The 22,059-nt window shown below is 39.2% G+C and overlaps 1 protein-coding gene across 1 annotated transcript; it reads right to left on the bottom strand.

Annotated features, from left to right (window-relative positions):
• Positions 1-4,113: 4,113 nt before the first annotated feature.
• Positions 4,114-20,793, bottom strand: LOC140475930 (protein SIX6OS1-like). The gene is made up of 4 exons (XM_072567852.1): positions 20,347-20,793; positions 17,635-17,724; positions 5,148-5,335; positions 4,114-5,063 (listed from the first exon to the last, which is right to left on the bottom strand). The coding sequence occupies exons 1-4, from the start codon at positions 20,385-20,387 to the stop codon at positions 5,017-5,019; spliced, it is 366 nt and encodes a 121-aa protein (XP_072423953.1). The 5' UTR covers positions 20,388-20,793; the 3' UTR covers positions 4,114-5,016.
• Positions 20,794-22,059: the final 1,266 nt, after the last annotated feature.

Genomic DNA, 22,059 nt, shown 5'->3' with positions numbered 1-22,059 from the left:
AGATTTCCAAAGGCAATTCCAGTACACAGCATTAAGGTAAAAAGTGGGGTAGAGGAGTTAGTAACTTTCTTTATGTGGTATGGGCTACCCAGAGGAATTCAGTCAGACCAAGGGTGTAATTTTCCTGCTAGGCTGTTCAAGGAAGTCATGGATACCTTAGGTGTACAGCACTTTAAATCAAGTGCGTATCATCCTGAATCCCAGGGACCTTTGGAAAGGCGGCATCAGATCCTGAAGACCACGTTAAGACCATACTGTCAAGATTACCCGAATGATTGGGATAAAGGTATTACATTCATATTGTTTGCCATTAGAGATGCCACAAACTAATCTACTCAGTTTACTCCCTTTGAGTTGATATTTGAACATGAAGTGAGAAGGCCTTTGAAATTAACTAAAGAGAAATTGATAGGACCAAAGTCAAAGAACTCACACTTAGATTAAGCATCTGAGGTAAGGGACAGCTGGGTAGGTGAGTTAGCTAAACAGCGCCTGAAGAGGGCACAGCATAGAATGAAACAGGTAGCAGATAAAAAAACTCTGACATTCAGACATTTTCTGATGGGGATGACATATTAGTATTGTTACCACTGGTAGGAGATCCCTTCAAAGGTTTAGTGGTCCCTATCAAATTTAGAAAAAGTTGAATCAGGTAAACTGTCTGGTAAAGACGCCAGATAGAAGAAATATTGTATCGGGTATGTCATGTTAGTTACTGCCCCACAGACGAATCAAATCCAGATGTCATGGAGTTTGATGTACCTCAAAATACGTTAAACAATGAGGAAGTCCTTGAGGAGTGGGATAGGTTAGTGAACTATTTGTCTCAAGAGCAAAAAATCCAATTGAAAGGTTTGTTGCAGCAGTATCAGGACATATGCAGGAATAAGATGGAGGGACTGATACTATTGTGCATGAGGTGGATAAAACAACAATGAGTTCTGATAAAACAACACCCCTGCAGACTTAATTCTTTCAAAGTCACACACGTCCAGAAGGCAGTGGATGCGATGCTCAATGAAGATATCATTGAACCAAGTCAGAATGAGTGGAGTTCGCCTATCGTGTTAGTTCCCAAACCTGACGAGATGCAACAATTTTGTGTAGACTATTGGAACATGAAAGCCATATCAAAATTGGACTCATACCCAAACCAAGATTGGAGAACTGTATAGAGAAATTTGGACAAGCCAGTTACATCACAAAATTGGACTTACTGAGTTGTTATTGGCAGGTACCTTTATTCGAGAAAGCTAAAAGATGTTTCTGCGTTTGTCACCCCAAATGGGCTATATCCATTCAAAGTGATGACTTTTGGAATGAAGTATGCACCAGCCACATTCCACAGACTCATGAACAGAATTGTGGCTGGTTTAACAAACTGTGCAGTTTATCTTAATGATGTAGTGATCTTTAGCAAGTCATGGAAAGATCACATGATACAGTTGAATGATTATGAGAAGCAAAACTGGTAATAAACTTAAAGAAAACAGAATTCACGAAAGCAGAGGTGACGTTCTTAGGATATAACATCAGTCATGGAAAGTTGACCCCAAGGAACGCCATGATAAATGTCATCGAGAAATTTCCATGACCAATCTCAGAGAAAGAGGTGCTTCAATTTTTGGGACTATGCAATTCTACTGGAAGTTTGTTACAAACTTCAGCAGCGTGATGGCACCACTAACTGATTTACTGAAGAAGAACACAAAATTTCGGTGGACTGAACAATGCCAGGAGACATTTGATCATTTAGAAGCAGTATTACCCACCATACCAGTTTTAGTTACACCAAAGTTTTTGAAACCCTTCAAAGTTGCAATCAATGCTAGCAATATAGGAATTGGAACTGAACTGCTACAGGAAGATTATGATGGAATTGAATGGCTAATTGGCTACTTTTCAAAGAAACTTAACACCCACCAGAGAAACTACTCTACCATCAAAAAGAATTGAGTTCGGTACTGGTCTTATAATATTTTAATGTTTATGTGACAATGTGTAGGAGACGGTTGTGTACACGGATCACAATCTTCTTACATTCTTGGAATGATTTAAAGACAAAAATACAAGAATATTTCATTGGATTCTTATGTTACAGACTTTTAATTTACAAATTGTACATGTTGTGAGTTATAAAAATATGACAGTAGGTGCCTTATTGTGAATTTAAAGGAAAAAGTATAGATAAGATTGAACAGATTCCAATGTTATATGTGTACAGAAATTAATATGAACTTAGATTAATGACCTATGTATTTCATTGTAATGGGTTTAAGATATAGAAAAAAAAGAAACCATCTTTTCATTATAATGGTTCTTTTTTTTCTTTTGGGGGAGGTATTATGAAGTAGAAGGCATGTACTGTTCCTTTAAGAGAGTGAATGCTGTACTGCACTGAGAGGTTACAAGCACCTGTCATATGACTAGTAGCAGTCTTAGTGTACTGGAAAATTGAAAATATGTAACGTTTGGCTGTGAAATGGATACATGAATTGGTTGCTGTTTTGACAACAATTCAAACTTAACCAATCTGTTTAAATTATGCCTCAGGATACTAAAACCCAATCGAGTTTGAATTTATTGTTTTGCCAACATCAAACTAATGAGACGATCTGATGTTGGGGGTTTAAAAAAGCAGGCATTTGAAAGTCAGACAGAGCAACTGCCAATGAAACACTCTCTATCAAAGGTACCTTTTTCATATGAAACATATTTGCAGTAAACAAAAAGACGACAACCCAGGGAGATCTTCAGAAAGAAGAAGAAAGACACCAACAATAGTTGCTGTATAGTTTAGAAATTAGGTTGATGTAATTTTAATTTTTTTTTGGGATAGTATATTGCTATAGAGTTGGAGGCTGATAACAAGCAGTTAAGAGAAAGGGGGGCTTAGAGTTGTGAATAGTTGTTGTTTAATTTTCACTTTTAGATTTAAAGAATAAATTGACATTATTTTCTTTAAATAGTGGAATTTGGAAGTTCTCTTGTCACTCATATTTTAACAGATTACAAGGCAAGGTGAGCTTTTCTGGGTGTTTGGTTTAATTAACAGAAGGGTACACCACTGTTTCGTAACAAAGTACTCACCTGAAAAATCCACTACACATCCTACTGCATGAGCAGATAATACCCACACTGAAGGCCTATACCATCTGAAGTCTTCATTGAGGCACCAATAATGGCAAATGGAACAACCAACTGTACTTCAAAATTGTGTTTTTTCCCAGTGGTGAGCTTAAACTCTAGACCCCAACGTTTCCAACCTAGCTAGCAGGGAGGGGAAGGTGGGTGGTGACGGTGCAAGGGTAGGAAACCTGTTTAAAGTTTGTGACTAAAACTACCGTTTAGCTTCTAATAGAGTTTAACTTGAGTCTAATTTAATAGTGTATTGAATTACTGTCCTCCCTAACTGATTGTGTCAATTACATTTGCCTTTATTTCTTGTATTTTACTTACCTTTTGTATTTAATAAATGCAAAGATTCTTTTGCCCTGAAACACCTGTCTACTGCCATCTTCATTTCACATTCTTAAGTAAGTCCAGCTTCAGAACGAGGATCTGGGGGGTGATTTGAACCACCTAAAATTCAGCAAATTACTGATTGCAAACCAGAACCCTTCACTTCAACTTTCACAAATGCAGCAAATTACTTACTTCAAATCTATGGTGAGTGGATTTGATTATTCCATTTAAAGGTATGATTTCAATACATTTGAGGAAAAAGTGCAAGATATGATTCTCTTGACATTCTCTGTGGCCAATTAAACCAATGCCCCTCCACTGGGACTGGAAAAAAATGTAATCAATACCTACCCTGGGCTTTAAACAGCTTTGAAGTTTTATGTAACTACTAAATGAATGGAATTAACCTTTGAAATGGTTGGGACTTTATAGACTCCCACTGGCTTAGCATGTCTTGATCCTGCAGTTATGGCTATGACCCTAGAATCAATTCCAAAAAATGCTGACAGTGCAGGTCCTTACCCAAGTCTGTACCAAGACAAAATTAATCCACGAAGCTTGGATTGAACCCTAGATCAGCTTTTTAAGTTCCATGAGTCAACTTTTTGTTTCATGTTCACCAAAATGTTATTTAGCCTGAAACGGATGTTAAATTCTGCAATTACGTATACGTTTCAGAAAGCCGCAACTTATGGTAGTAAACAAAGTCTAAGAAAGATATAAAACAAACTAACTCAAGTGTATCCATGCCAGCTGTAATGCGACAGAATCAATTAATCACTTTTTTTTAAATTTGCAGTGCTATGTGGTATACTGTAAATAGACTAAAACACAGGGGTAGTCAATAGAATTGTAGAATAGTACAGAACGAAAGCAGCCATTCAACAATCATACCTGTGCTGGATGTATGCTGATGAGCACAGCCAACCCATATTTCACTGTTAATGTAGGTATGGATGTATAGACAAAGAATTTGCAGCCATAAAAGCCACCAATACATCAACAGGAGGAACTAGCAGTTTCAAGGACATGGATTTTTTGAAACTGGCAGCCATAAAGATTCTCTCATTCTGGAATGTTTCCATCAATCAAGTTAATTTTCTTCCTTGTCTGAGAGAAGTCTATATGTGAGTCTTTCCTGTGATACCCACAGTCCATTAAAGAAAGAAAAATATATAGTTAAGCAATGACAGGCCATGTTGGTAGAGTGACATTGTTGACGATGGCATGATATATATTGATCTTTTCAAACAATGCTTGGCTCTTTGATTCAATTACTTCAACATCAATTGTAACTTAGCAAAGGCACTGTCAAAAAATATGTACTTTTTCTTTGTACAAATGTAATTATTGAGGATAATAGAAAATATCTACTCACCAATGGACAAAACAATCAGAGATCTTTGGGAAATTATTCTATGATTTTTGCCATGATTAATATAAACTTACTTATACCTGAAAATGTGAACCATATACTAAATACAGAAAATGTAACATCATTAATTGTGCTATACAAAGCTAAACCAAACCAAATGTAACAGTAACAAAGAATTACATTTCTAAAGCCCATTCATTCAATGATCCAAAAGATGATGAATCTGTTAAAGAGAAAGAAAAATACCTTTCTTAGAATTATGAATAGTTTCTAATGTAAAAAATCCTTTAATGTAATTTTTTAGTACCTAGAAGATCTGCCAGAAATTGTGTCTTCTGTTGCATTTGTTCAGTGTAGTTCAGTACTTGACATCGAATTTCTTCATATGCTGCTTTTTTTTTTAAATACTCCTTCGCATGGGAAAATGTAGAATACTGTGACTGGTGCTGCTGCAGAATCTTTCTATATTGTTTTAAGTAGTCTTGATACATTTGTCTGGAAAAAAATTAAGATTTCCCTCCAAAGTCATTATTTAATATTAATTGAACCACAAAGAAAATCACAATTAGGTAATAAAACTCAGCACATACAAACAGAAGATTCCCATAAACAAACCGGTGCAATATTTCTGAAGGTAAATACATCAATTCCAACATTCTCCTCCAAGGTCTGAGCAAAAAACGGGGGCCCCAAAACCTTGCAGTTTCAAATAAACCTGTTGGATTATAACCTGGTGTCATGTGATTTTTGACTTTGTCCAACACCAGCACCTCGTCAAATTGTCAGACATCAGATACATCAATAATTTTTACCATAGACATCAGTCAAAACAAGAATGTATGCTTTGTTGAAATATGTATCTGAGATCAGGTTTTAGGTGGCCAGGAGATCAAGTATCAAACTACCATTCCATCATAAATTGAGCTTTAAATTCCCAGGTCACATTTACATCCTGCCAGCCAGCTGCTGCGATGAGCAAAAGCAGCAGGTTCAATCAAATCAAAATTAGAAGGCTGTGAGGCAGCCACTGCCACCAAGGAAAATTATAACTTGGATGAGGTTCAAAAACATGTTCAAAAGTGAACAGTACCTGCTGATGCCGAGCATCATAAAAATGATTGCAAAATAGACTGAGTATATTTGGAAATTAGTACTCAATTTCTAACTCCAAGACCACAATCCTTCAGGTTTGGCACATGAATAATGTATAAATTGCCTTCCACCTGCAAAAGAGATTCACCTACCATTATCCTTCATATCTTGCCACTGAAGCAATTTCGATCTAGCTTGTCATTTGCCTTTGGATTCCAAGGCTCTTATTTTTCAGTCCAGCTTCAAAGTATATCCTTTGTGAGAAGTCTTAGTAAACTCCATTGTACATGCCTAAGTAATTTGTAAATGCAATAAGGGTTTCTGCCTCCACCACCCTTTCAGGCAGTGAACTCTATGCCCATATCATGTGAGTAAAAATATTATCCTCAACTTCCTGCTAATCCTTTTTCAATGTCCCCTGCTGAACAAAATCTGTCGTTCCTATCCTTTCTACCTAAGTCAATTCATATTATACATATTATTGAAATCTCCTTTTAGTATTCTGCTTCAAGGAAAAGCTATACAAGGTTTCCAATCATTCCCTATAGCTAAATTCTCTATTCCTGGTAGCAGCAACCGAAATCTCCTCTGTACCCTGAAATGTGATCACATCCTTGTGATAATATTTGACCGAAACTAAATGCAGCTTAACTTAATGGGTAATTTATATAATTCTAGCATAATCTCCTTGCTCTTACATGCTATATCTCAACAAATATAGGAAAGAATCGCAACTGTCTCGATCTCCACTCATGTCCCTGTTCTACTATCTTTAGGGACACGTCCTCCAAGATCCTTCTGTTACGTTATGTTTTTCCCATATCCTACCATTCATTCTGTATTTACTTGGCCCTATTGTTCTTCCAAAAATGTAGTTCTTCACAGTTCTCAAGATTAAATGCCTTTGCCATATTTCTGTCTACTAAATCAGCCCATTGGTTTCTTCCTGTCCACAGCTTTCTTCCTCATTCTCAACCACAATACCAAATTAGTTATTGTTTGCAAAACTTGCTAATCATGCTCCTTACATGCTTTCTTTATTTGTAAATAGATGCTATACACCATGAAACGCAAGTTTCTATTACTGAGCCTTGTATAAATTGCCTTCCACCTGCAAAAGAGATTCACCTACCATTATCCTTCACATCTTGCCACTGAAGCAATTTGGATCTAGTTTGTCATTTGCCTTTGGATTCCAAGGCTCTTATTTTTCAGTCCAGCTTCAAAGTATATCCTTTGTGAGAAGTCTTAGTAAACTCCATTGTATTAAACCAAATGCATTAGTCTCATTGATCCTTGTTAATTGAGGAGTAAGATGCGGAGAATGGTAAGCCTGTGGAATTTTCTACCAAAAAAAATGGTTGGGAGGGAAACAGTGACTGTTTTCAAGAAGGGGTCAGATATAGTTATAGAGTCATAGAGATGTACAGCATGGAAACAGACCCTTCGGTCCAACACGTCCATGCCGACTGGATATCCCAATCCAATCTAGTCCCACCTGCCAGCTCCTGGCCTATATCCCTCCAAACCCTTCCTATTCATATACCCATCCAAATGCCTCTTAAATGTTGCAATTGTACCAGCCTCCACCACATCCTCTGGCAGATCATTCCATACACGTAACACCCTCTGAATGAAAAAGTTGCCCCTTAGGTCTCTTTTATATCTTTCCCCTCTCAACCTAAAACTACGCCCTCTAGTTCTGGACTCCTCGATCCCAGGGAAAATACTTTGTCTATTTATCCTATCCATGCCCCTCTTAATTTTGTAAACCTCTTATAAAGTCACCCCTCAGCCTCCGACGCTCCAGGGAAAACAGCCCCAGCCTGTTCAGCTTCTTCTTGTAGCTTAGATCCTCCAACCCTGGCAACTTCCTTGTAAATCTTTTCTGAACCCTTTCAAGTTTCACAACATCTTTCTGATAGGAAGGAGACCAGAATTGCATGCAATATTCCAACAGTGGCCTAACCAATGTCCTGTACAGCCACAACATGACCTCCCAACTCCTGTACTCAATACTCTGACCAATAAAGGGAAACATACCAAACACCTTCTTCACTATCCTATCTACCTGCGACTCCACTTTCAAGGAGATATGAACCTGCACTCCAAGGTCTCTTTGTTCAGCAACACTCTCCATTAAGTGTATAAGTCCTGCTAAGATTTGCTTTCTCAAAATGCAGCACCTTGCATTTATCTGAATTAAACTCCACCTGCCACTTCTCAGCCCATTGGCCCATCTGGTCCAGATCCTGTTGTAATCTGAGGTAACCCTCTTCGCTGTCCACTACAACTCCAATTTTGGTGTCACCTGCAAACTTACTAACTGTACCTCTTATGCTCGCATTCAAATCATTTATGCTAATGACAAAAAGTAGAGGGCCCAGCATCGATCCTTGTGGCACTCCACTGGTGAGGGGCCTCCAGTCTGAAAAAAACCCTCCACCACCACCCTCTGTCTTCTGTCTTTGAGCCAGTTCTGTATCCAAATGACTAGTTCTTATGGCTAAAGGGATCAAAGTGACTTGGGAGAAAGCAAGAACAGGATAATCAGCTATGACCATACTTAATGGTGGAGCAGGCTTGAAGGACCAAATAACCCACTATTTTTGTGACTCCTGTTTAAACGACTCCTATTTTCTTTCTTTTTGTGTTACCTTCACAAATAACTGAAGCAGTCAGATATAACCTTTCCTCAAGAAATTCATCCCTTTTGATCAACGCTATAGTGTTAACTATTTCCCAGTACATAGTACCATGCCTGTAGTTAGACAGTATCAGAAAAGATCCAGAACTATATGTTGGTCTGCTTAACCTTAATGATGGGAAAGCTTTTGGAAACAATAAACCAGGACAAAATTACCAGTCAATTGGAGTTTATTGGTGAAGCTTCAGAAAGGAGTGCTTAATGTAATTGATTTGATAGGGATTTGTGGTGTATGGGGATTTCCAAAAAGGTTTTGATAAATTAGCTTGTCAGCAAAAATGAAACCCAAGGAAGCTCTTATTTCAAGAGGATTGGACTATAGGAGTAGGGAAGTCTTACTGCAACTGGAGTACTGTGAGCAGTTTTGATCCCCTAACTTAAGGAAAGATATAATTTCATTGGGGGCAGTTCAAAGACAGTTCACTAGAATGATCCCTGGTATGGAGAGATTGTCTTATGAACAAAGGATAAACAAGTTGGAACTGTACTCACTGGAGTTTACAAGAATGAGGGATGATCTCACCGAAATTTGTATGATTTTTAAGGGACAAATAAGAAATTGCTGGCAAAATTCATCAGGTCTGGCAGCATCTGTAGGAAGAAAGCAGGGGTAATCTTTCAAGCGCAATGATTCTTTATCTCAACTGTTAGCAGCTGGGAAAAGTTGGTATTTATGCTATACATGAAGTGTGGAGGAGGTGGAGAAGAGAGGAAGCAATCACCTGTGCAGAATGCCTAAGCTTTGCGCACAAAAATAAGCCCAAGCCTCCAGTTGCCCACACCTCCCACACCACCATGTTCCCACAGCAACATTTCTGTCACAGGCCTACTGCAGTGTTTCAGCAAAGCTCAATGCAATCTCCAAGATCAACATCTCATTTTCTACTTGGGGACTTTGCAGCCTCTAGGATTTGTGCTTCATAAGTTTAGAACCTGATTCCATGCTTTAGTATTTGTTACCTACCCCACACTCAGTCCTGTTATAGCATGGGTTGTTTTTAATATTGATCCATTATTACTTACTCCTAGGCCTCTATCACATTATATGGATTGCTTTCAGTACAGCTCACCATTCTCTCCTACTCATTGCTCTTATTATCACTTTTTCAGCTTTTCTTCAGTCCCGTTGTGCTATTCATGATCTACTTGAACATCTACCCCATTCATATCTCCCTCTCTCTGTCTCTCCTTAGGCTCTACCTCCACCTACCTGCTCACCTCCCCAACCACCTCCTAGCACCTCCCCCACATTCCCCCACCCAACCCCGCCACCTTCACTGGGCTCATAATATTAACTCTGCTTTCTTCCTATAGATGCTGCCAAACCTGTTGAGTCTTGCCAGCACTCTCTATTTTTGTTTCAGAAGTCCATCATCCGCAGTTTTTTGTTTTATTTTAGAATTCCCAAGGTGCTTGACAAGATAAATACTGAGACGGTGTTTCCCTCATTCAGAGAAGATAGTTTCTGGATAAAGGGGTGCCAGTTTAAGACTAAGATGGGGAGGGATTTCTTCTCTTCATGACTTGTAAGTCTTTGGAACATAGTGCCACAGAGAGATGTGGAGGCATAGTCTGTGTGTATACTTAAGGCTGAGATAGCATGGTGGCACAATGGTTAGCACTGCTGCTTCACAGTGCCAGAGACCTGGGTTCAATTCCTGCCTCAGGCAACTGTCTGTGTGAAGTTTGCACATTCTCTGTGTGGGTGTGCTCTGGTTTCCTCCCACAGTCCAAAGATGTGCAGGTTAGGTGAGTTGACCATGCTAAATTGCCCGTAGTGTTAGATGTAGGGGAATGGGTCTGGGTGGGTTGCTCTTCAGAGGGTTGGTGTGGACTAGTTGGGCTGAAGGGCCTGTTTCCACACTGTAAGTAAATCTAATCTTAAAAAAAAGTAGTAGCTAGACAAAGAATGAATAGTATTTAGAAACAGTAGATCAATCAAGAATGCTTTTTATGGGCGGCACGGTGGCACAGTGGTTAGCACTGCTGCCTCACAGCACCAGAGACCTGGGTTCAATTCCCGCTTCAGGCGACTGACTGTGTGGAGTTTGCACATTCTCCCCGTGTCTGCATGGGTTTCCTCCGGGTGCTTCGGTTTCCTCCCACAGTCCAAAGATGTGCAGGTCAGGTGAATTGGCTATGCTAAATTGCCCGTAGTGTTAGGTAAGGGGTAGATGTAGGGGTATGGGTGGGTTGCGCTTCGGTGGGGCGGTGTGGACTTGTTGGGCCGAAGGGCCTGTTTCCACACTAAATAATCTAATAGATTCTTGATCAAAAGGGGAACCAAGGGTTATGAGGAAAGGGCAGGGAAGTGGATGTGAGGAATGTCGGATCAGCCATGAGTCTATTGAATGGTAGTGCAGGCTCAATGGGCTGAACTGCCTACTCATGTTCCAAATTTGTATGGTCTTATGGCCTTAAGAAAGGAAAGTACATGGATATGAAGTGGATTGAGTGACAGGTAACAGAGAGTAGTAGTGAATAGTTCTTTTTAGGACATGAGGAATAGTGGGGGCTCCCCGGAGTTGGTATTAGAACTAATGTTTTTCTTGATATGTACTTAAAACCTAGGTGAAGGCATGCAAAAAAGAATATCATTTTTGAAGACATCACAAAACCATGATGGAGTGGATGGTGCATATGGTTGTATCACTTTATAGAAATAACAGACATTGATGTGGATCTTATGTCATTTTTTGAATTACAGGCTGATGGATTTTTGTTTAAATCAAACTGTCATCAGATTCCAAACTTCAGGAAAAAAAACAGAATTATACAGTTGTACTATTTGGTTACTGCAAAGTTAAGATGGATGATAGTTACTTAATGCATTCACTTAACTACTTTAACAGGCTTGAAACTAATTATTTCCAAGCATATTCAAATTTAATGGTTGCTTTGGAAAAACAAATTGTGAATAGCATAGCTTTCTTCAGTCCCAAAGGCTGCACACGTGGTCAAAGGCACATTATGTTCAACTGAAGGGATTTCACTTCTTTGGGTCCTAAATCATGAGGACGGCATGACATTAGCTAGCGACTGGGTGAATCTTCACAGAATATAGCAGAGAAGACAGCCATCAGGCCATCAAATGTGAAACTAAAGATACTTCAGGCTAGCCCTTAGAGACAGACTCATACAACACGGAAACAGGCCTTTTGCCCCAACTCATCCATTCCAACCAGATTTCCTAAACTAGTTCCATTTGCCTGCATTTGGCACATATCCCTCTAATCCTTTCCTATCCATGTACCTGTCCAAATGTCTTTTAAATTTCCTCTGGCAGTTCATTCCATATACACACCACCCTTTGTGTGTAAAAATATTGCCCTTCAAGTCCCTTTTAAGTCTTTCCCCCTCACCTTAAACCTATGCCCCCTACTTGGAACTTAGCTATTCACTTTATCAATACCTCTGATTTTATAAACTCCCTCAGCTTCCTCGGCTCCAGGAAAAAAAAATCCCACCCTACCCAATATCTCCTTACAACTTAAACCCTTTCCCTTCCTCAAGAAAGGCAATCAGAATTTTACATAGTACTCCAAATGTGACCTTACCAATGCCTTGTACAACTGTAACATGACGTCCCAACTCTTGTACCCAATGCTCTGGCCGATGAAGGCAAGTGTGCCAAAAGCTTCTTCAACACCCTGTCTACCTGCTACATCACTTTCAAGGAACCAAGTACCAGCAGCTCTAGATCTCTCTGTTCAACACTCCCAAGGGCCCTACCATTAATTGTGTAAGCCTAGCCCTGGTTTGTCCTACCAAATTGCAACACCTTGCATTTATCTACATTAAACGCCATTGGGCATTCCTCAGCCCACTGGCCTAGTTCAACAAAATTCGATTGTATTCTTAAATAACCTTCTTCTCTGTCCACTGTACCACCAATTTTGGTGTCATTTGCAAACTTACTAACCATGCCTCCTACGTTCTTTTCCAAATAATTTATGTAAATGATAAACAACAGTGGACCCAGCTCTGATGCTTGCGGCAAACCACTGGTCACAGGCCTCCAGTCTGAACAACATCCCTTTACCACTACCCTCTGTCTCCTATCATCAAGCCAATTTCGTATCCATTTGCCAAGATCTCCTAAGATCCCATGCAATCTATCCTTACTAACCAATCTGTCATGCGGAACCCTGCCATAAGTCTTGCTAAAGTCCACATAAGCAATGACTACTGCTCTGCCTTCAATTATCTGCTTGGCCACTTCTTCAAAAAACTCAATCAAATTTGTGTGACATGATTTCCCGCACACAAAGTCATGCTGTCTATCCCTAAATAGTGCTTGCCTTCCCAAACACATGTAGATCCTGTCTCTCAGAATCCCCTCCAACAAATTACTCCCCACTAACATTAGGCTCACTGGTCTGTAGTTCTCTGGCTTTTCCTTGCAGCCTTTGTTAAATATCGGCACAATATTAGTCACCTTACTCTCTTCTAGCACCTCACCTGTGACTGTCAATACAAGTGTCTCACTAGGGGTCCTGAGACATACTTGATCAAGTTCTGGGGATTTATTTATCTTTATGTATTTAAAGACCTCCAACATCTCTTCCTTAGTAATGAGGACTCCATTCAGGACATTATTATTTATTTCCCCAAGTTCTAAATGCTGAAGAGAAATATTCATTTAGGATTTCATCTATCTCCTATGGCTCCACACAAAGACAACCCCAATGGTTTTTAAGAGGCTATAATCTCCCCCTACTTACTGTTTTGCACTTAATATACTTATAAGACCCTTTAGATTCTCCATTATTTTATCAGCCAAAGCTATCTTGATTTCCCTCGAGTGTACTCCAACACCCCTTATACTCGACAGGGGATTCACTTGATCCCAGCTGCCTATACCTGATATATACCTTCTTTTTTTCTTGACCAGATCCTCAAAATCTCTAGTCATCCAATGTTCCCAACAATAAATAGCCTTGCCTTTCACACTTACAAGAATATGCTGGCCCTGAACTCTCGTTATCTTGCTTTTGAAAGCTTCCAACTTGCCAGGCATCCTTTACATGTGAACATCCTCTCCTGATCAGCCTTTGAAAGTTCCTGTCTAGAATCATAACAGTCAAAGAGATGTACAGCATGGAAACAGACCCTTCAGTCCAACTCATCCATGCTGACCAGATATTCTAAATAAATCTAGTCCTATTTGCCAGCATTTGGTCCATATCCTTCTAAACCTTTCCTATTCATATACCCATCCAGATGCCTTTTAAACATTGTCATTGTGCCAGACTCCACCACTTCCACTGGCAGTTCATTTTATACATCCATCACTCTCTTCGTGAACACGTTGCCCCTTGGGTCCCTTTTAAATCTTTCCCCTCTCACCTTAAATCTATACCGTCTAGTTTTGGACTCCCGTACCACAGGGAAAAGACCTTGTCTATTTAACCTACCCATGCCCTTCATGATTTTAAAAACCTCTATAAGGTCACCCTTCAGCCTCCAATGCTCCAGGGAAAATAGCCCCAGGCTAGTTAGCCACTCACTGTAGCTCAAACCCTCAACCCTGTCAGCATCCTTGTAAACCTTTCTGAACCTTTCAAGTTTCACAACATCCCTCCTATAACAGGGAAACCAGAATTGCATCAAGTACTACAAAAGTGGCCTAATCAATGTCCTGTACAGCCGCAACATGACCTCCCAGCTCCTTTATTCAATGCAAGGCACTGAAGGCAAGCATGCCAAATGCCTTCCTCACTACCCTACCTGCCTGCAAATCCACTTTCAAAGAACTATGAACCTGCACTCTCAGGTCTTTGTTCAGCAACACTCCCCAGGACCTTACCATTAAGTGTTTAAGACCTGCCCTGATTTGCCTTTCTAAAATGCAGCATTTCACATTTATTTAGAGTAAATTCCATCTGCCACTCCTTGGTCCATTGGCCCATCTGATCAAGATCCCACTGTACTTAAGTTTTCCAAATTTAGAACTTTAACTTGTGGACCAGACTTATCCTTTTTCATAGCTATTTTAAAATTAATGGAATTATGGTCACTGGTCCCAAGTGCTCCCTGTCTAACATCTCAGTCACTTGTCCTGTCTTATTTCCCAAGAGGAAGTCAAGTTTTGCCCCTTCTTTTGTAGGCACTCTACATATCGATTAAGAAGGTTTTCCTGAACATACTTAACAAATTCCTTCCCATCTAAGCCGTTAACACTATGGTAATCCCAGTCCATATCGGGAAAGTTAAAATCCCCCACTATTACTATTGTTACAGCTATTTGCGATCTCCCTTCACATTTGCTCCTAAATTTTCTGCTGTCTATAGGAGGCCCTATTGTACAATCCATTCAAAGTGTTCACCCCTTCTTATTTCTCAGGTCCACCCAGAAATATCCTAAGTACAGTTGCAATTAACAAAATGCCACTGTCCCTCCTCTTGTGCCTCCCCGTCCATCCTTCCTATGCATCCTTACATGAGAACAGTAAGCTGCCAGTCTTGCTGTCTCATGTTTCCATCCATGCCCTGAGTTTTGTACTGAAATTAATACTTCTTAACTCATCAATCCTTCCTTATTCCCTGCCATGCTCTTGCCTGACTGGTCTATTTAACTTGCTCTCTTTAGCTTCGACTCTAGTTTCAACCTTCTCTTTGGTCTCACTACTATTTAGTGGTACTGGGAAAAATCCAGAGATTGCTACTCTTGAGGTCCTGCTTTTTAACCTCCTTTCAACTCCTTATGTTCACTCTGCAAAACTTCATCTCTTTTTCTTCCTATATCACCGGTACCAATGTGTATGAAGACCACTGGCTGCTCATGCTCCCCTTTGAAAATATGCCCTTTAAGAAACCACTTCAAGATGTTCGTGATCCTGGCACCAGTGAGGCAACACACCATCCTGGACTCTTACTGACAGCTGCAGAAGTGTCTGTCTCTGCTCCTGACTACAGAATTCCCTTTCATAAATGCTCGTTTGGACTTTGAAAGAACTGGCTGTTGCTACTGTTTTCCCCTGAGAGGGGCTATAGCTGGGCACATTTTCTGCAGACTTAGTCACTAGATACACTCAACTGCTCCCTGTTTTCCCACATATGACAGGAGGAGCATACCACTCCACTAACAACTTTAAAGTAACAGAAGAAAGCTGAATTTTGTTACGTATATGGTAACACCTTGATACAGAATATAGAAGATTACAGCACAGTATAGGCCCTTCGGCCCTTGATGTTGCACTGCCAAGTAAAACCAATCTGAAGCCCATCTAACCTACACAATTCCATTCTCATCCATAAGCCTACCCAATGACCATTTAAATGTCCATAAAGTTGGCGAGTCCATAACCGTTGCAGGCAGTGCATTCCACGCCCCTACTACTCTCTGAGTAAAGAAACTACCTCTGACATCTGTCCTATATCTAACACCCCTCATGCTAGCCATCGCCATCCTAGCAAAAAGGGTCTCAATGTCCACCCCACCTAACCCTCTGATTATCTTGTATGTCTCAATTAAGTCACCTCTCAACCTTCTTCTAACGAAAACAGCCTCAAGTACTCCAACCTTTCCTCGTAAGACCTTCCCTCCATACCAGGCAACATCCTAGTAAATCTCCTCTGAACCCTTTCTGAAATTTCCACATCCTTCCTATAATGCAGTAACCAGAACTTCACGCAATACTCCAAGTGCGACTGCACCAAAGTTTTGCACAGCTGCAGCATGACCTCATCATTCCGAAACTCAATCCTTCTACTAATAAAAGCTAACACACCATATGCCTTCTTAAAACCCTATCAATCTGGGTGGCAACTTTGAGGGATCTATGTTCATGGACACCGGGATCTCTCTACTCACCTACACTACCAAGAATCTTACCATTCACCCAGTATTCCACATTCCTGTTACTTCTTCCAAAGTGAATCTCCTCACACTTTTCTGCATTAAACTCCATTTGCCACCTCTCAGCCCAGCTCTGCAGCTTATCTATGTCTCTCTGTAAACCACAACATCGTTCAGCACTATCCACAACTGTACCCACATTAGTGCCATATGCAAATTTGCTTACCCATCCTTCTATGTCCTCATCCAGGTTGTTTCTAAAAATGACAAACAGCAGTGGACCCAAAACAGATCCTTGCGGTATACCACTAGTAACTGAACTCCAGGATGAACATTTCCCATCAACCACCACCCTCAAGAGCTGAGCAGGTGAGCTCTGGGTTAACAGTGCTTGTTCAGATGCACAGAGCCATTTAAAGATGGTACCAACACTAAGGATACCAGTATATTCCATCATATCCCAGCAGTGGCAACTTATTCTTTGTATGATGAGTGGTAGAATGTGGCTTGAAACAGGCGAGAAGGGTGCAATAGGGATGAGGTGCACAGTGAATGTGGCATGTTTAGTAAGTTATGGCAAAAGATCTCGCTGGGTATTGTGAAAAAACATCCTGTTTGAAACTTGACTTAACATTAGCCAATAAAACACAAGATTCAGCCTAGAGTGTTCAGTTGCCTTGGTGGTAGTCCATGGAACTTTGTCCCTGAAATCTTCTGTCTTAACACTTCTCTTTCTTGCCCTTGAAAACTTATTCAAAACAATCTTGTTAACACATCTTTCAATCAATCTTCCCAAAGTTTACTCCCACAACTTAAGGGTCTATATTATTATGCACTGACTTTGGTAAGCACCTTGGGATAATTTTCAATATTTTAGGAACTTTATGACTTGGTACTGTTGTTATCAATGGCTTATGAAAAATTATATCGAAAAATATACAAGTCAACTGACAATCATATATCTACAAACAAGGACTGTATTACAATTAAAAATTGAAAATGAAGTAAACTATAGTGCGTGTATGAAAATTCAAAAAAGTTGCACTTCATAAGAACACGCTGATATGGACTTTAATATAAATTGTTTTATGTTATTTGAAATCCTTTGCAAAGAAAATATTTGAGTGCACAACTACTGCACAATGACAGGTATTTGAAAATGTAAAATGAGAGCATTGCTTTATTCTTCCTTACTTATCTCTGATGGTATTAGCATGTTCTTCTAAAAGTTGCTTCTCAAAATGATCTTCATGCTGTGTTAGAAGCAAACAAGTTGGCTTCCAGCTAAAAGCACAAGAACAAATTTTAGGAAAACAATTTGAATTAGTATAGCAGATTAACTTTTATTTTCCTTTAATATACAATTTATACTGCATCTCTCTAAAGTTAACAGGTAACCTCATGAATGTTCAGTTATCTATAGCATTTCATTAGAGACAACTGAACAAAATTCAGTATGTGGCTGAAGACATATTGTCAGTGAATGAAATAAATAAGAGATGACTTACAAAATTAGCTTTAAGGTATAGTAGACACATCAATTTATTCCTTCGACATTGTACTCCGCAATGAAGAAGTTCAAGTGTCTCAGATATTTTTATCTACCAATTTCCAGAAAAAAGGTTTCATTATTATTTTCGTCATGAAATTTTCTTCTCTTCATATTCTGAAATTTTTCTCAAACTTCGTCTCTGTCAAAACGATGCTCAACATTTCTGGTCGGCCCAGGGGTACTGAGATAAAGGATGAGCTCCTGCATGACTGCTTGGAGCTGGTGGACAGGTCCATATTCAAAAACTCAATGGCCAACCTAAATGAGTATGCCATGACCTTTGCAGACTTCATCATTAACTGTATAGAGGACTGCGTGGCAAAGACGTTAATCCAAGAGATCTTCAACCAGAAACTATGGATGAACTGGGAGATCCACTCCCTACTGAAGTCAACATTTGAAGTGTTCAAGTCGGGTGACCTGACCTATACAGGAAATCCAGGTACGACCTTCGCAAAGTCATCAGGACTCCAGGCAATACCAGACTAGAGTCTCAAACTAACCATGCAATCACATGTCAACTGTGGCAAAGTTTACACAATATAAACAGACTGAAAAGTGAAGTCGAGTAAATTGATGACAACAATACATCTCTCCCTGATGAGCTCAATGCATTTTATGCTGGTTTTGGAAAGAAGGTCAGTGAAATGATGTTATCTGTCCCAACAACCTTGGGTACACTTGCACCCACAAACACCACTGCAGAAATCAGATTGGCCCGTGAACTCACAGAAAGCAACTGGCCTGGATGGAGTTCCCAGCCATGCACACAGATCCTGCACAGACATGCTGACAGGAGTATTCACAGACACCTACTTTGCTAACAACTTCTTTTTAAATAATTCACTCATGGCATGTGAGCATTACTGGTTGGGTCAGTGATTGTCCTCCATATTAGTCTTTGAGAAAGTGGTGGTGAACTGCCTTCTTGAACCACTGCGTTTCAAGTGCTGTAGGTAGATCCACAATGCTATTAGAGAGGGCATTCAAGGAATTTGACCCAGTGACATTGGAGCTTACAAGATTTATTTCCAAATCATGATAGTGAGTGACCTGAAGCGGAATGTTAAATAATACTGTTCCCATATGTCTGCTGCCCTTGTCATTATAAGTGAAAATGATTGTTGGTTAAGAAGGTGCTGTCTAGGCAGCTTTAGTGAATTTCTGAAGTGCATCTCATAGATGGTATACACTGATGCAACTGAGCATCAGTGAGGCAAGGACTTGACGTTTTAAGATGTGGTACTAATCAAGTGGGCTATTTTGTCCAGGACTGTGTCAAACTTCTTGAGTGTTGTTGGAGTTGCACTCATCGACACAACTGGACAGTATTCCTTCACATCCTTGATTTGTGTCTTGTAGATGGTGGAAGGGATTGGGCAGGCAGGAGGTGAATTACTTGCTGCAGCATTCCTAACATCTGACCTGTTCCCATAGCCACAATATTTTAAGATTAATTAATATTTAATATTTGGACTTATCAAAGTTAAAATTTTGGTACCCTGTCCACAAAAACAAAACAAAACAATATGGCATACCCAAAACTCCAAAAAAGTCAGAAAGCCTTGTAAGCATGTACAGAAAGGACAGTTCATTCCAAGTGGTTTAATGTTTTCAACTAGCAATAAGATATGGATAAAATACTGCTTTGGTTATGAAATTAAGTTCAGTTTGTGTTAAGATTATACAGTCTTTTGTTTATTTATCAAGTTTAAAAATTATGCATACTGTTATGTCAACCACCAAAGTTTTCAGGAAGTTATGATCACATTTTAAGAACAGAAAATCATTGTAAGCATGCAACTGGGCAGACAATTATGGAGATGTTGCTCCCACTGGGTGCAATGTTTTGCTGAGAAGTTACATCTGTGAAACAGATACTGTAGTTTCATATTTAACATTATTTACACCCCTTATTGTATTATGTATTACTAGTAGATAACTAGTAAATCAATCTAAAATATTTATGATATGCTGTAGTCACATTATTTATCAGTTCTGCAAAATATATTCGCACAGTACTTTGACATCAGCAATGCACAATCACTGGCAGAATTAAAATTGAGTAAAGCTACTATGAAATTAATAATGTGGCATATAAAATAGATAAAGTATATAGGATTTTTTCAGATTGGTGACATAATTTTCAATATAATCTGGATAATCTGTTCTCTAGTGTAAAATTGGATTTCATTTGAACCTTTTCAGATTGTATCTATGTTATTTCTTCTACTCACATATGCTCCACAAACAATTAGATATTCATTGCTCATTGTAGTGCACCACTGGAGAGGTTTGGATACTAAAATTGAATCATCTGTAATTGTTTAATTTTAATTAAATAAAATCCTTACACTTTAAAATTGTCCATGGTATGTGCACTTATCCTTTGCATTCGATTAATTTCATCATCAAAATGGCTACGTTTTACATGTAGTTCATCAATATGTTGTCTCTTTTTTGCAATAGTTGCTGAATATACTAGAAAACACACAAGACATATTAAAGTATTAAAACTTGGTCATTCTAAATTTAGACAGAAATGGAACAAAGCCTGTTTTAATTGGACACCAAAACACATTATTAGTACAGGCACAATTTTAAGGCATTAATTGTCCATACAGCAATCTCAATGGTGGTGGAGTGGAAAGGCTGTCCACAAGCCTTCTCACCATTTGGTCAATGACAGGAAGGAAGAGATGTCACCACCCATCACCCTCCAGCGCAAATAATGCTTCCCTGCCAACAAATTAGTTATGAGAAGAGCATTAAATTTCAAAAATCTTCTGAATTACTATCAACAATACAAAGTCACATTAAAAGTTATTCATAGTTGCATTCTTCAAACAATACAAGTCCAGGCTAAGAACAAATATAACTGAAAACATTGTGTTATACTGCTCAAATTGATTTCCAACTTCCCCACAGCTCCTTCCAATCAAATTTCCAACACTACCGCACGGCCCTTATTAAATTCACAAATTATATTCGATATCAGTATAACTGTGATAACCAACAGTTTTCTTTATCTTCCTTAAATTATTGGCACAAATGACTGTACCTTTCCTCTATTTTTGCATTTAATTCCTCCCTTCTATTACACAATGATTTTGTATTAGCTTTCCTAATTACCTGTTTTATCTTTCGTGATCCCAGCACTAATACCCAGGTCCTTCTGCATCTCCTAGCTCAACAATCTCTCACCATTTAGACAATGCCTCCTTTTTCATTCTTCCTACCGCCAATTTCACAGTTTTCACATTATACTCCATTTGCCAGATCTTTGCTCACTCACTAAATCTATGTCCCTTTGTACATCTTCTTTGCAGCTTACTTTCCCATCTATTTTTTTGCCAACAGAAAATTTAAAAACCATATCTTATGTCCACTAACCCAAGTCATGTATTTAAATTGTAAAATGTTGAGGCCTCAGCATTGATCCATGTGGTAAACTCCTCATCACATCTTGACCACCAGAAAATAATCTTTTCTGAGTACTCCCTGTTTCAGTTAGAAAATCTTCTACCCATGCCAATATTTTAACACCTACACCATGATCTTTTATGTTCCACAATTGACTTTATGTGGCACCTTTGCAAATGCATTCAGGAAATCCAAGGACAGCGCATCCATTAGCTCTCCTTCATCCATTGAACATGCTTCCTCAAAAAATAGTATCAGATTGGAAAAAAAAGATTGGTGGCAAACCAGAGGGTCGGAAAATGTTTAAAGCCAACAAAAGATGATGAATAAAAAAGAGAGAGGAAATAAACTATTAGGATAAACTACTCAGTGATATGGAGTTCAATCCAGGCAAATATGAGGTGATGCATTTTGGGAAGTCTAATTCTAGAGCGAACTATACTGTAAACAGAAGAGCCTTGGGAAAAGTTGATGAACAAAGCTCAGGTCCATTGTACCCTGAAGGTGGCTGCACAGGTGGATAGAGTGGTCAAGAAGGCATATGGTATGCTTGCCTTCATCGGACGGGGTATTGAGTATAACAGCTGGCAGGTCATGTTAAAATTGGATAAGACTTTGGTTCAGCCGCATTTAGAATACTGTGT

The sequence above is a fragment of the Chiloscyllium punctatum genome, chromosome 4 (assembly GCF_047496795.1).
Source record: "Chiloscyllium punctatum isolate Juve2018m chromosome 4, sChiPun1.3, whole genome shotgun sequence".
Lineage (NCBI taxonomy): Eukaryota > Metazoa > Chordata > Chondrichthyes > Orectolobiformes > Hemiscylliidae > Chiloscyllium > Chiloscyllium punctatum.
Note: the sequence above shows the minus strand (reverse complement) of the source record. Positions and strands in the feature narration are given on the sequence as shown.